At 33.3% G+C, this 15,179-nt stretch overlaps 1 protein-coding gene across 9 annotated transcripts in view; it reads left to right on the top strand.

The window, feature by feature from the left end:
* Positions 1-967: 967 nt before the first annotated feature.
* Positions 968-15,179, top strand: part of LOC128227936 (centrosomal protein of 135 kDa-like) — a 36,708-nt gene continuing 22,496 nt past the window's right edge. For all 9 annotated transcript variants that reach the window (XM_052938894.1, XM_052938890.1, XM_052938888.1 and 6 more), the window contains exons 1-4: positions 968-1,085; positions 2,578-2,935; positions 3,960-4,127; positions 12,695-12,924. In XM_052938894.1, coding sequence (XP_052794854.1) covers positions 2,620-2,935; positions 3,960-4,127; positions 12,695-12,924 — 714 coding nt within the window. In that variant the 5' untranslated portion in view covers positions 968-1,085; positions 2,578-2,619. The remainder of the gene's footprint in view (positions 1,086-2,577; positions 2,936-3,959; positions 4,128-12,694; positions 12,925-15,179) is intronic.

Here is a 15,179-nt window from a genome sequence, read left to right as displayed (position 1 = left end):
TGCCTATGACAGGCTGAGCCTAAAATGTAAATCGTGGTGCGCTCGCCGAATGAGTGTAACTTGTAACTAGTATAACCCGATGGCGAGTGTAAAAAAACTGTTATTTTCGCCAAAACTTTCCAGATTTTTACCAAAATCTTATTTTCGCGAAAATACCTTTCGAAAAATGCTATTTTCGCCAAAACTTACCAGATCTTAACCCAAATACCTTATTTTAGCCATAAACTTACTATAATTTTGTCGCAAATGCTATTTTCGCCTAAACTTACCAGATCTTAACAAAAGTCTTATTTTCGCCAAAACTAACCCAATTTTCAGATTTTTACCAAAACTTATTTCCGCGAAAATAACTTTATTTTAGCCAAAAACTAACTACATTTTTTTTCAAAAATGTTATTTTTTCGCCCAAACTAACCCTATTTTCAGATTTTTAACAAAACTTATTTCCGCGAAATTAACTTTATTTTAGCCAAAAACTAACTACATGTTTGTCAAAAATGTTATTTTCGCCAATACTAACCCTATTTTCAGATTTTTACCAAAATTTATTTCCGCGAAAATAACTTTATTTTATCCAAAACTAACTAATTTTTTGTCTAAAATGTTATTTTCGCCAAACCTAACCATATTTTCAGAATTTTACCTTAACTTATTTCCGCAAAAAACCTTTATTTTTATCCAAAAACTAACTACATTTTTGTCAATTGTTATTTTCGCCAAAATTAAGATTTTTATCAAATTCTTACTTTCTCGAAAATAACTTTATTTTAGCTCAAACTAAGTACATAATTGTTAAAAAGTGTTATTTTCGCGCAAACTCACCTTATTTTCAGATTTTTATCAAAATCTTACTTTCGCGAAAATTTACTTTATTTTCATAAAAAAATACCTTATTTTCGTATTTTAGTCAAAAAAGCTATTTTCGTATTTTAGTCATACCCTATAGATTTTCTTTTCGGTAAAACAGCTCTCGTCGAAAGAGGTTTTTAAATCTCCGCCATATTCAAAACAAGCGCCTGTCAAAACATGTTTACGACATAAATTATTTTTTCATATACTACCTTAAATTCTGCTGTTTTTGACAGGTAAGTAAATTTCTTACTTGCAGAACGTTTGAGTAAAGAGGTGCCAAGTCAAAATTAGCAACATGGCGTAACATGCGAGCCCCTTCAAAAATAATATAGTATGCTGTATTTTCTGTTGACAAGTGTTGTTATTTTTTACCACAATTGACACAAACAATTACAAAAATGTAAAACTCAGTGCTACTGTTTAGGCAGTCATGGTTAGAGTCCTACATTTGGGAAAAAATGTGCGCGGTGTGTTGGGATTGAACCAACGACCACCGCTACTCTTACTAGCAGTTGCATGGCACTCTTACCATCTAACCAACTGAAGTAACCAGGCAGCTGACTCTTACACCTCCAACTCCCACAGGGTTACTTTTTTTTGGTAACAGCAGCAACATTTGATTCATATTCAACTCATGGGCAACATTAAAAATATTATAAATGATGTTCTTTTTGAATTGGAATCAAGGTTTGTATCAATTTACATCAGTGCACACACCTGCATGTGAAGCATAAAAAAATCAGAAATGTTGTTAGTTTCCATTTTGCAGCTACCATACACTTCTTAAAGCTGCACTCTCACAGAAAACCATTTTTACAACTTTTTTATTTTTTGTCTTGGAAAGAGCAAATTTTTGCGTAAATATTTGAAAACCAGTGATATAAGATCACTGACAAAAAATCAGATCATAGATTTGCATATTTTTGTTTAAAAACTAAGGTTTTATAGCTTAAACCGTTACTAACGGTTAAAGAAAAATGCATAAAACATCAATGTTTGAACCTAAATATAAAAATCTGCGATCTAATTTTTTGTCAGCGCTCTTATATAACTGGTTCTCATGGATTTATGCAAAAATTGGCTCGTTCCAAGATAAAAAATAAAAAAGTTGTCAAAACGTTAAATCTGTTAGAGTGCAGCTTTAAACCTCATATTTAAGGATCATTATTTTTTTAGTTATAGACTTATAGTTAAGCATTTCCTTCAAAGGAAATAAACATCATTTTGATGAATTCTATTTCATGTTGATCATTATGGACGGCATGCTAGCTACACTTTTTGTTACATGAATGCACAAGTGATTGTGAAATAGAAAAGTTAGAATAGTTAATGTATGGACAGAATTTATATTTAACTGTGTCTCTATTTTTTAAGCGTAATCATATTTCATTATTTTCAAGCCAGTAATAATTTTTATTCTTTCTATGCAAGCCAGGTATGTGTTAATCTTTAATCCAGATATTATACACCAACACCACTGGATAGTTTACACTTTATTCAGACTTCACAATAAGTAGTCACACAGATATATTTCACACTGATGTAGCTTAGCAAGTTCATGACGTCATGACGTCACAATGACGTCACCTAATGTTGTTTCTAAAGGAAGAGTATTCTAACTTAAAACAGAGTTGTAAAACATGAAATTAACAGTATGGTCCCAGTCCTCAGAAGCTAAGAGGCAATCTCTATATCCCAACCATTCAGTTCTCATTTCCATTTCAGATATATGTTTCAAAGCAATACTTAATACCGGACTGACAAACAATGTCAAACACAGCCACAGCCCAAGCCCAGCAGAAGTTCTCTAACCTTCGAAAACGTCTGGACCAACTGGGCTACAAACAACCCCTGGGTATAGAATCTCTACCTCTTGTCGAGAAACTGTTCGCTGATCTTGTGCACACAACAGAAAGTCTCAAAAATGCCAAGTTAAATCTCGGCAAGCAGACAACTGAACATGTGGATGTGGATTCTGCTGTAGAGGCTTACAAGAGTGATAATGCCAAACTTGTGAAGGAGAATAATGACTTACACAAACAGTTGATTAAACAGAAAGAAGAATCAGATGCAATACTTAGAGGTAAGATAGGTTAATAGTAATAAAGGAAGGATGCTCCATATACATACAAGCCAATGACTTCCTCCCCAATTGTATGCTCTATTTTCTTTGTTAAATGTTATATTTTCTGAAAGTTGTGAAAATACTGTTAACCCTTAAGCCGCTATGTTATTAATGCCGAATGGCTTATGAGTGCTGAATAAATAACATGGAATTCTTAGCATTTTACCATGAATGGTAATATATACATAACTCTTGCTATAGTAGAGATATAGCCATAAAACTATATGTGTTTGAATCACCGAAAGTCACTTTTTCAGAATATGACATTTTTACCAGCATACTAAAAAAAAAATGCCTTTTTTTACCTGTTCAGGTAAGTTAATTGGCAAAAAAGAAAGATTTTCAAAGTTTCTTCAGTTTTATTGATTAATCTTTGGTATATTATTTCTTTATTGATAGATATAGATAAAATATTGAAATGAAAATATAATCAACAAAAAATGTAACAATATTGGCATTAATTTTATAATGACTTTACTGCACAGGTAAAGCAACAGGTGAGTAAAAAAAAAATCAACATTTCTATTTTTATTTTTGGATTTTTCTTTTATCAGCAAGTCTTCAATTCCAAATATAATTCATTATGAAGGCAATTAATAGTCCTTAAACACTGTTAGGTAACAAAAACATCTAAATATAAAATTATATTTCATACATTTGTGACCTTGGGGGTCTTTTACTCATCACTGTCAGATCTCTGTTTCACACTGAAGTTAATTAAAGAAAAAAGAAATTGGTATAAAAAAGACAGTCAAATAACTAAGTGTGTTGATCATAAACATTCAGTGCTTACATACTGTTAAATTCAAAGTCTGATGCCTGTTATAAATTTCTGATAATTATGATTGATTGTTAAATTGATTATGGTACATGTTTGAATGTTTTTAATTCTTGTTGAACTTTATTAGCTTTCATTTGAAACAAAAACATGTTTTGAAGAAACCATTGCCAGTGTTTATATAATCCCCATTTCTTTACTCAGAGCTGAAGGCGTCCCTTCGGAAGCTTGAACACGAGAATGCAGACCTCAAGTTCCTCAACAATCAGTATGTACACAAGGTGCGAGGGTTGGAGCGCGAGAGCAAGGAGAAGTCGGACCGTATACTCAACCTGCAGGAGAAAAACTTCCATGCTGTCGTTTCAACACCAGGTGAGACAGTCATTGAAACTGGACGTTCTGATGAACAAGCCAGAATGCTTACACAATTGCTAGTCATCAACATTTTTAACAAGCCCTGCTATAATCCAGGATTTGAACAAGCTTCAAATTATTTTACCAATGCAGGAATTTGAAATAAAGTATATTGGCTCTTTTTGACATAAACAATTTTTAATCACCCCTCTATAAAATGTTTTAATACGCCTGTTTTTAAAAAAACCTGGACAAATTGTTGTTTTACCTGCAGTGTATGGGCGGGCGGCGTCCAATATATCGCTGCTGAATGACTTAAGAAGCCTTTGTCCAATGATCTCCAAATTTGTTCAGATTATCTTGGACAAGTTTTACAACCAGACATAACGCTCTAGTGACTAAGAGTTGTCAACCTATAATTAAAGAACTTACCTAAAATAGGTCGTGTCTGCAATAGTCACAATGTGTATAGGTGTAATATCTCTGACAATGTTGATAACCAACAATATCGCTGTAGTAACCTGAGAGTTATCCCCCTTTAATTATAGAAATTACTTCAAAATGGTCTTGTCCGTTCATAAATAATTTTTGAAGCATTTGTCCAATCATCACCAAACGCAGTCAGAATGTGTATGAGCATAATATCTCCAACAATTTTGATAACCATCCATATCACTCTAGTCACTCGAGAGTTATCAACCATGATTTTTTAGCTCAACTATTCGAAGAATAAGGAGAGCTATACTACTCACCCAAGCGTTGGCGTCGGCGTCACCCCTTGGTTAAGGTTTTGCGTGTAAGCACACATAGGTAAATATCTCAGCAACTACTAGAGGTATTGCATTGAGACTTTATACAATGGTACTCAACCATCAAACCTACTTAATTAACCAAGTTAGATAACTCTAGTTTGCATTTATTGCCAATAATAGGCCTTTATTATTTGACTTAGAAATTCTTGTTAAGGTTTTGCATGCAAGCACACATAGATTAATATCTCAGCAACTACTTGAGGTATTGCATTGACACATTATACAATGGTACTCAACCATCCAACCTACCTTATTCATCAAGTTAGATAACTATAGTTTGCATTTAATGCAAATAATAGCCCCTTTATTATTTGACTTAAGATTCTGGTTAAGGTTTTGCGTGCAAGCACACATAGGTTAATATCTCAGCAAGTGCTTGTGGTATTGCCTTGAGACTTGATACAATGGTACTCAACCATCCAACTTACTTAATTAACCAAGTTAGATAACTCTAGTTTGCATTTAATGCAAATAATTGCCCTTTATAAATTCTGGTTAAGGTTTTGCGTGTAAGCACACATAGGTTAATATCTCAGCAACTACTTGAGGTATTGCATTGAGACTTGATACAATGGTACGCAACCATCCAACCTACTTAATTAACCAAGTTAGATAACTCTAGTTTGCATTTAATGCAAATAATTGCCCTTTATTATTCGACTAAGAAATTCTGGTTAAGGTTTTGCATGTAAGCACACATAGGTAAATATCTCAGCAACTACTCAGGGCTTTTTCTGCCCAATTTGGGAAAAAGACCCTAGACATTTTGGGAATTTTTGCGTCGTGAAAATGCCGAAATAGGGAAATTTTACAGTTAAAAGAAAAATCTGTCTAGTCTCCAGCGAATTAGGAAAGGGTTTATATTAGTTTATTTCCCTTTAAAAGACCCAAAATGGCTGAAATATCAATCCTTGGGTGTAAATATCTATTGCAATAAATCGATCATGACAGATAATATTTCATACAGATATCTGAATGTGATGAAAATCAATGATTTCCGAATTCAATTATCAAAAAAACTTAACATCACATAATTGATATGATGTTGAAAATGATCCAGTACATGTAAAAAGACTTTCTAAAAAAAAAAAAAAAATTTTTTTTTTTTTTTTTAATTTTGATTGGGATTTTTTTATGAAAATTGGGAAAAATATCTTATATTTTGCTTTGGGAATGGGTCCGATAGTCGGACCCGTGGGTACTATAGAAAAAGCCCTGCTACTAGAGGTATTGCATTGAGACTTTATACAATGGTACTCAACCATCCAACCTACTAAATTAATCAAGTTAGATAACTCTAGTTTGCATTTAATGCAAAATAATTGCCCTTTATTATTAGACTTAGAAATTTTGGTTAAGGTTTTGCATGTAACCACTTTTAAGTCAATACAGCGAATACATCATGTATTGCATTAAAACTTTACACACAGGCTCCAAACCATTTAACCTTATTATTTTATAAAGTAAGATAACTCTATCTTTCATATTATATAATTTTTGCCCCTTTATTATGCGACTTAGAAATTCTGGTTAAGGTCTTGCATGTTAGCACACGCAGTCTTCCCGAAATGTGCCGGTCCGCGGGACATGTCCGGCAAATTTTGAACAGGTCCGGCAGATCTTCCGAAAATGACGGTCCGGATGACCGACATATTTTGAGACAACTGAATAGCGAAAAGGTATTTAAAAGCGAAATTTCTGTAAAAACTTTCGCTGATTATTTGCCTTTGCGGTAGTAAGTCGATCCCATACTGATATTGATGTCACATAACATCGCCAAAAGTCGGCCGTTTCCGATTTCTGATATGCAATCATGATGTTGATTCCCGGGGATAAATGAATAAATACGATTCATCAGTAAATACATTTTATTACAACAGTTTTGATTTGTTCTTGGTTTGCAACAAAGTACAATCAAAATCGTCGGCACGCAATTTACTTCGTCTGCAGTCAAAATGGCGGCGGTTGGTGGAATTACCGGACGACCGAAAAAACAGAAAGCACCTTAATGGCGGCATTGTTTAAATATTTTTTTGCGAGACCAAGTGTGTTTTTTTTTTACTAAACGACATGTCAATGTAAAGTTTATATGTTTTTTTTTATGAACTAAATCAGGAAAGCATTCAAAACAGTTGACATTCATTTTTTTTACTCTTTATGTATATGTCACCGTGTGACTTTCTCTTTCAAATTCTGTTAGAAAATTTATTGTTCTTTTTTTTTGGTTACATCTTATTTTTCTATGATATTTACTTTCATAATTTCCTAAAGAGACTTTTGTCAGTCATTCTAATTGCAATTGAGTGCTTTGACATTTCTGATAAGATTTTACGGCTTCCACTTCTTAATTATTATCAGTTTATTATCTCAGATCATAATCATAAACCTTACTCTTTGAGACTTTGACACTTCTCAATTATCTCAGACTTAATCTAATTGTAAATTTTATTTTTTGACAATAATTATTTTTGAGTGACACTTTCTAAAATCTTCGATCATTATCTTTTTATCACTTAATTCTGATTGGTAACTTCTACTCTTTAAGTTAGTATATAAGTATGTACATTTTTCATTTAGAAGGAGGAGAAATATATACATTAGAGATACATATAGACTAGGAACTTTGTACTTCTTCTTTTACTAAGGAAATATCTTTGAACTACTTTTTTTGTGACTATATAATTAATTCACTTACTTTCATAACTTAATATATCACATGGACTATTGAATGTTTCTTGTTAAATAAGTCTTTGGATTTATCTTTGTTAACTATTCAACTTAAATGTGGAATTAATAAAGAACCAACTTTTAAACATCTTAATTGGACTTGAGTTGTTAATCAAAGTGAACCATTAAACGTGATCTGAACTTAAACGGCATCTCGCAGTTGTGCCAGCTAATTCCCCAAATTAATGGCCAACTGCACGTGCCCCTTAGACAGTGTGGCTCGGGCTCGGTGACCACCCCTACTATACCGGAGTGTATATACTGGCCCGTTCCCGACGCTGCACGACTTAACTGGGGTGCGCGGTGCCATATGGTGGAGAACAGCGGGTAATCAATTTCTACATTGATTCGATCACCGACATCAATTCAACGGAAACATCATCAGCTGAGACAACTTCACGTAAACCATTTCAGCTAGAAACAAGTCTTCTTGAACAGAAGAATTCTACTGGATTTAAGTGTATAGTGAGTGTCAAGTGCTAAATTAAATAGTTAAATGTGATATAAGTTTGAATATGAAATGGAATAATTTTATCTACACAATCATTCATAAAAGCTTCAAGATATAATATTCCTGGTAGGAAGACCCTGCTGATCCTACAGTAGCTGTATGCTGTCACCAAAACTGGACACAGACTTTACAATTTTTATATTGTATAAGCACCAATGTGCGCCAGCTTTTACCACGTGGCCATCCTGTTGTATGTATCCTGGGACCAAAGTACAAGTTCCAAGTAACCTCCGTCAAGCCAAACCCATCATCTTCTAAAACTGTGAAGATGGCTCTATCACAGGAACCAGCAAAGACTCAACGACTCTCTGCAGTGAATACCGAACGGTTATTGCAGCCTAGCCTATTGCAGTCTTGTGTTTCTGATTCCTATGACGGATGGACAAGAAGGGCAGCCGTAACAACTTTGAGGAAAGAAATGGGCAAATATACATTCCCTACCTCCGTCGAGCCAAACCCATCATCTTCTAAAACTGTGAAGATGGCTCTATCACAGGAACCAGCCAAGACTCAACGACTCTCTGCAGCGAATACCGAACGGTTATTGCAGCCTAGCCTATTGCAGTCTTGTGTTTCTGATTCCTATGACGGATGGACAAGAAGGGCAGCCGTAACAACTTTGAGGGAAGAAATGGGCAAATATATACATTCCCTATCAGTAACACAAACAGATGTGGAAAACTTAAAAAAGACTTTCATGTAACCTCATCTCCTCATGAGCACAAATTAAGAATAATTTTGACAAAAATTTCTTGACACAAGGAGATGGCTGATTTACAATTGCTTGCAAGTTTTACATGTCTATGTGCTTTATATAATTAACCACTTCTGTAACTGCCAAATTGAACATAGAAAGGTCATACAAATTTGAATTACATAGTAGAGATAAAATTAATGTGCAATATCTTGTTTATTGATGCTGCCCACAAAATAATGATGTTACAATTTATTATTATATTTATGCTGCACCAATTTACTATAAAATATATAATAATAACCTTAAATGTAAGGAAAGTATAAATATTGTAGCAGTATGCATATTCGTGACAATTATTTTTATATGTTTTTGTGTTTCTTTGCATTCTGTATTTTGACTTGCCATTGACAATTCCATAAAATATCTTCAAACTTGTATCATACAAGTGCTTTACAATTGATCTACACACTTAAGACAAGTGGATAATCTATTCTTCGATTTTCTAAGGGTTAATTTTTAATTTTTGAGTCAACGCTCAAAATTCTAAAATATGCTTAAGATATTGCAACTTTATTGCGCAAAAAGTTTGTTTTATCGCATACCCTTATAATATCGGATATTGGAATCAAATTAAGTGAAATGAGCTAAACTGTATAATTACTTCATTATCTTATATACATGTATATGTTCTTTAAAGCTATTTTGTATGTGGATCCACACTGTACATATCACTGTATATAGCAACTTGTATTGTTCTTGTTTTTCATTTGTATTGTATTGTTACATGGGTGAAAATTCGTCATATAATATTCATGTTATGTTAAACTTCAATTATAGAATTAGAAAAATCAAAAAAAAAAAAAAAAATCTACTTATGTTAAAGTTATAACTGTTTTATTAAGTTCGGGACGAACTTTTTGTGAGCAAGGGGGAATTTGTCACCGTGTGACTTTCTCTTTCAAATTCTGTTAGAAAATTTATTGTTCTTTTTTTTTGGTTACATCTTATTTTTCTATGATATTTACTTTCATAATTTCCTAAAGAGACTTTTGTCAGTCATTCTAATTGCAATTGAGTGCTTTGACATTTCTGATAAGATTTTACGGCTTCCACTTCTTAATTATTATCAGTTTATTATCTCAGATCATAATCATAAACCTTACTCTTTGAGACTTTGACACTTCTCAATTATCTCAGACTTAATCTAATTGTAAATTTTATTTTTTGACAATAATTATTTTTGAGTGACACTCTCTAAAATCTTCGATCATTATCTTTTTATCACTTAATTCTGATTGGTAACTTCTACTCTTTAAGTTAGTATATAAGTATGTACATTTTTCATTTAGAAGGAGGAGAAATATATACATTAGAGATACATATAGACTAGGAACTTTGTACTTCTTCTTTTACTAAGGAAATATCTTTGAACTACTTTTTTTGTGACTATATAATTAATTCACTTACTTTCATAACTTAATATATCACATGGACTATTGAATGTTTCTTGTTAAATAAGTCTTTGGATTTATCTTTGTTAACTATTCAACTTAAATGTGGAATTAATAAAGAACCAACTTTTAAACATCTTAATTGGACTTGAGTTGTTAATCAAAGTGAACCATTAAACGTGATCTGAACTTAAACGGCATCTCGCAGTTGTGCCAGCTAATTCCCCAAATTAATGGCCAACTGCACGTGCCCCTTAGACAGTGTGGCTCGGGCTCGGTGACCACCCCTTCTATACCGGAGTGTATATACTGGCCCGTTCCCGACGCTGCACGACTTAACTGGGGTGCGCGGTGCCATATACTATGACATATATGTTCGGACAGGCAAATATTTTTTCGGACAGGCAAAAACTTCCAAAGTGCCTGTCCGGTGGACAGGCGGAATTTTTACAATTTCGGGAAGACTGCACACATAGGATAATATCTCAGCAACTACTTGATGTATTGCATTGAGACTTTATACAATGGTATTCAATCACCCAACCTAATTGAATAACCAAGTTAGATAACTGTAATATGCAAATAATGGCCCTTTATTATTACACTTAAACATTCTGGTTAAAATTTTGCATGTAACCACATTTATGTTAATATCTCAGCACATCATGTATTGCATTGAAATCTAATCTAACAGTGATCCATGCATGTTTCACCAAAACTTTTCAATCCTTACACTGAAAAGCTGCAGAATAGTCGAGCGCTGTCTCTGTGACAGCTCTTGTTTTTTCTTAAAATTGGTCTTGTCTGCTTAACAACTTGAGAAGCCTAAATTTGGTCAGAATGTGTATTTGCATAACATCTTTGAAAATTTTTATAACCAGCAATATTGCTTGAAACACTGGAGAGCTATCGCCTTTTATTATAGAAATAACCTCAAATCGATCTTTTCCATTCTATAACTTTAAAAACTGTTGTTCAATTATGACCATATTTGGTCAGGATGTGTATGGGCATAATATCTCAGACAAGTTTGATAGCCGTATCACTTGAGTCATTCAAGAATTATAGCCCTTTAGTTATAGAAATTGCCTAAAATTTGTCCAATCAATTACTTAAGAATCCTTTGTCCAATTATCACCAAATATGTCTAAATTTGGCTTAACGTACACCCACTTATCACTATACTTGGTGTCCTAAAATTAGGACGGGTATCTTTTTTGACAGTCAGTGCTCTTGTTTTTATTAAAGTACAATAGTGTACACTACAAACCATGCATTTTTGCAAAAAGTGTGTTGACTTCGGGGAAGAGATTGCATTGTCATGTTGACGGGTGGAGATATATTCTATGGTAGCCAATGCGGTGGTAAGCATATCACTATGTTCATCTGATGTGGCATATTGCTGCTGTGGGGCTTACCCATGCAAATATTTTAATAGGTGACTGCGGGTACAAAAAGAAGATTGTAAATTGTACGCAGAATAGCTTTCACCTGATTACGAGGGTTAACAATATCCCCCACACTTGACAATTAGGCTGCTGGAATATTAAGTTTTGGTAAAAGCATTTTTGATAAAAGTTGATTGATACTAAAATATAACTATGAAAGGGCTTTCACGTCTTTAGGAAGAGCTTGCAGAATAAGCTCCGTTCGTTTTTCTTGCATCTCTGTATGAAGAGCAGAGGTTATTTTATGTTTTTGTAAATGCCAAAACTTTAATCTAAATGGAATTTAGTTTTCATTGCGCTAAGTGTTTGTTTAAGTGTGATCTGTAATGTATGTTACTATTTAAAGTTTTTCGGAAACATCACTAGCTACCTTTAACCACCAATAATAAATAATATATAGTTATACGGTACGTAAGGAAAAATCATGGCAATAAGCAAAATCTGCACAAGTGGCTGGTAGTGTAGTTTCCTCATTAACTATTTGAATGTGTAAAAACTATCAACCTACCTATAGCGTAGTGGCTTTGGTAAAGGCCTCTGCATATATATCATCTTTATTGTCCTTCATAATTAAAATGTATTTTAGTTTTGTCTGTTTGTCAAGGATAAAAAAATCAAGGTTTGGTGATAGCCTAAGTGTCGGGGTCTTGTAGACACTTTGACCTTGGTCACAACTTATAAACAATTCAAGGTACTGAGTAATTCAAATGAAACTTAGGATACATGTAACCAGAGATACTATGCATTTGTAAAGCAAGGCCCATATCTCTCTTTAACAATAAGTCTGCCCCTCCTTCGCCTGGAAAACAACATTTAAGCATTGGCATTTGCTGCATGGAGCTCGTGTTTGTTGATTGTAGAGAATTGTACATAATTACCACTAGATAGAAGTCTTAACAATCTTGCCCATACAAATACATTTATAAATTACTTTTACAGGAGGAAAGAAAAAGACAATACCATTCCGTCGCCAACGTATGGAGATTGATTGCACCGTTCCACCTGCTGATGACTACCATCGAACCAAACCCAGTTTAGCTGATGACCCGTACGTGGCTGATCTGCTCCAGGTTGCCGATGGGCGCATAGCTGAGCTTGATCAACAGGTTTCGGATCTGTCAGACCGATGTGAGATTTCTGACCGCAAGTTGGCTAGCTTCCGACAACAGGTAGGCTTTCATTAGTTTCATCCATCTCATTGTAGATTGATTACTGACAGTGGTACGTGCTTAATGACATGATCTTGTCTGACTCTGTCTCATAGACCACATAAGTGCCTGTGTCCACAACAGTCCTTTCTCCGATACTGCATGTTGCAGCATTTAACATTGCATTGTTCTGAATAGGTCAGCTCCTGTTCAAATCATTGAAATTGCAATTCAAGCTACTGGTATCTGGAAATGGATAGTCATTTTCGGGATAAAAAGAGTACTTTGACTTATATAATTTCATATTGATCACTTTCTTATAATATGAAAACTCTTTACTAGTGATGTTCCGATGATAATCGAAAATCGATTGGTTGGACCTGAAATCGGCGACAATCGATTGTATTTGGTTATAATCGATCATCGAAAAAAATAAAAATTATTAAGTGTTCAGATGTCAGCTTTAATAAAAGCCATAATGAGCACAAAAATTAATTATTCTTTAAACAACAACACTTAATATCTTCAATCATAGACATAACGTATGTGCATATAATGATTTAGAGTTTAATACTGTACATGAATAAAACAACAATTCAGGTACTATCTAGTATTTATAAAATGATTGTACTATCGATTATCGGTTACTTGATTGAAACCGATTATTGTTAGTAAAATTGGAACCAATTCCCAACACTAATCTTTACTTTTGAATTGAAACAAAATGTTAATGTTAGAAAGGGACGTAACTTGAGATGACTAAGGAATCTTTGTCGTGGTTATTTACCTTTTTCATTAAGGATATGTTCCCCTTTTGATAATGTTAAGATTGTAGTTTGTATTAGGATGTAAAGGGAAGTTTACAGTTAATTTCTGCATATATTCTTGACTTGTAGTATTTTCAGTTGAAGTATTTAACCTCTATTTACCTTGAACCTATGGTTCTTCAATTGTTATACCTCAACAACTCCAGATTGGTTGAAAAGGTAGAAAAAAGAATTGACTTAAAGCTGATACATTGAAAATGAAGAGCATTGACAAGGATTTACCCAATGATGATGACAGTTTCTTATCTGATAGTGCAATTCATTATTGTGACACTACAAATGATTGTATTGGAGTTCAATTCAATTTCAAAATCGATTAATAAAGCTTTGGCAGGTAATAAAAAACCTCTGCTTTCTTTGAAAATTAATTGGATGTTGATTTCAAATACATTCTTTAAGCCCAAAACAATTTTAAGAGAGACTGATACCAGATGAAAAGCTCTGGTTATAATCATGGAAGAAAATACACATAGCTATTTAATTTATATTTAATCATGAATGTTTAACACCAAGATTACCAAACGGAATTTGGGTTCAAAATATTTTGCTTGCTCTTCATATCGTTGAAGTAGTATGTAAGTGAATGTGAACAAACAGCATTTTTTATCTCCAGTCGAATATTCAGTGCAGTATGTGGTGGCTTGTTTGTTCCACAAATTTAATGGACTCCTAAAATATTAGAGCTCTTTAAGAAAGAAAATGTTAAGAAGATAATATTCTGTTTGGAACATCCTTAAAAATTATGTGTTCTCAGTGTACGACCAACTCGCTATAAATGACTCAAATTACTTTGAAAGCAAATCCCCATATGTAGGATATGTTGAGTATGCTCAAACACCCTTTTTAACCATTTATTTGTGTACTTTTGATAATTCAACAACAAAACACTACAGTTATTCAAACAGACCTACTTCAATTGGTTATATATACCCATATCTTTTGGCATTTGGAACATATCTGAATAAAAATGGCAGTGAGCAAAAAGTTTATGTCCTATTCTCTTATTAAATGTAATGTTATCACTTTGACTGAACCCCCCTTCCCCCCCCCCCCTCGCTATCTTCATCTTGGACCTCACCCACTGAAAATGTCTGTGGTCTGGGTCCCGCTATTTGCAACTAACATTGTTTAGTGGTAGACTTTGTTTCAATGAGGATCAGTATGCATGTATTGTAGAAATGAAGCAGAATACATGAATATTTAAATACAAAATTGCAAGCAGCATCTAATTATTGAAATTTAAATTGTTAACATGCTATGTGTTATTAAAAATGGATAGAACAGCTAATTGATGAAGAATCTTAAATCTTAAATTAAATGAAGATAATCATTAAAATATAATTGATAAAAGGCGTTAACAAATTAGCTAGCTTGCATAAATTAATTAAAAAACCCATTGTTCTGATAAATTAAAATTAATATCTGACTTTTATCTTTCACCCCTAGTAC

The sequence above is a fragment of the Mya arenaria genome, chromosome 3 (assembly GCF_026914265.1).
Source record: "Mya arenaria isolate MELC-2E11 chromosome 3, ASM2691426v1".
NCBI lineage: Eukaryota > Metazoa > Mollusca > Bivalvia > Myida > Myidae > Mya > Mya arenaria.
The sequence above is the reverse complement of the archived record's forward strand: the minus strand, read 5'-3'. Positions and strand labels throughout refer to the sequence as shown.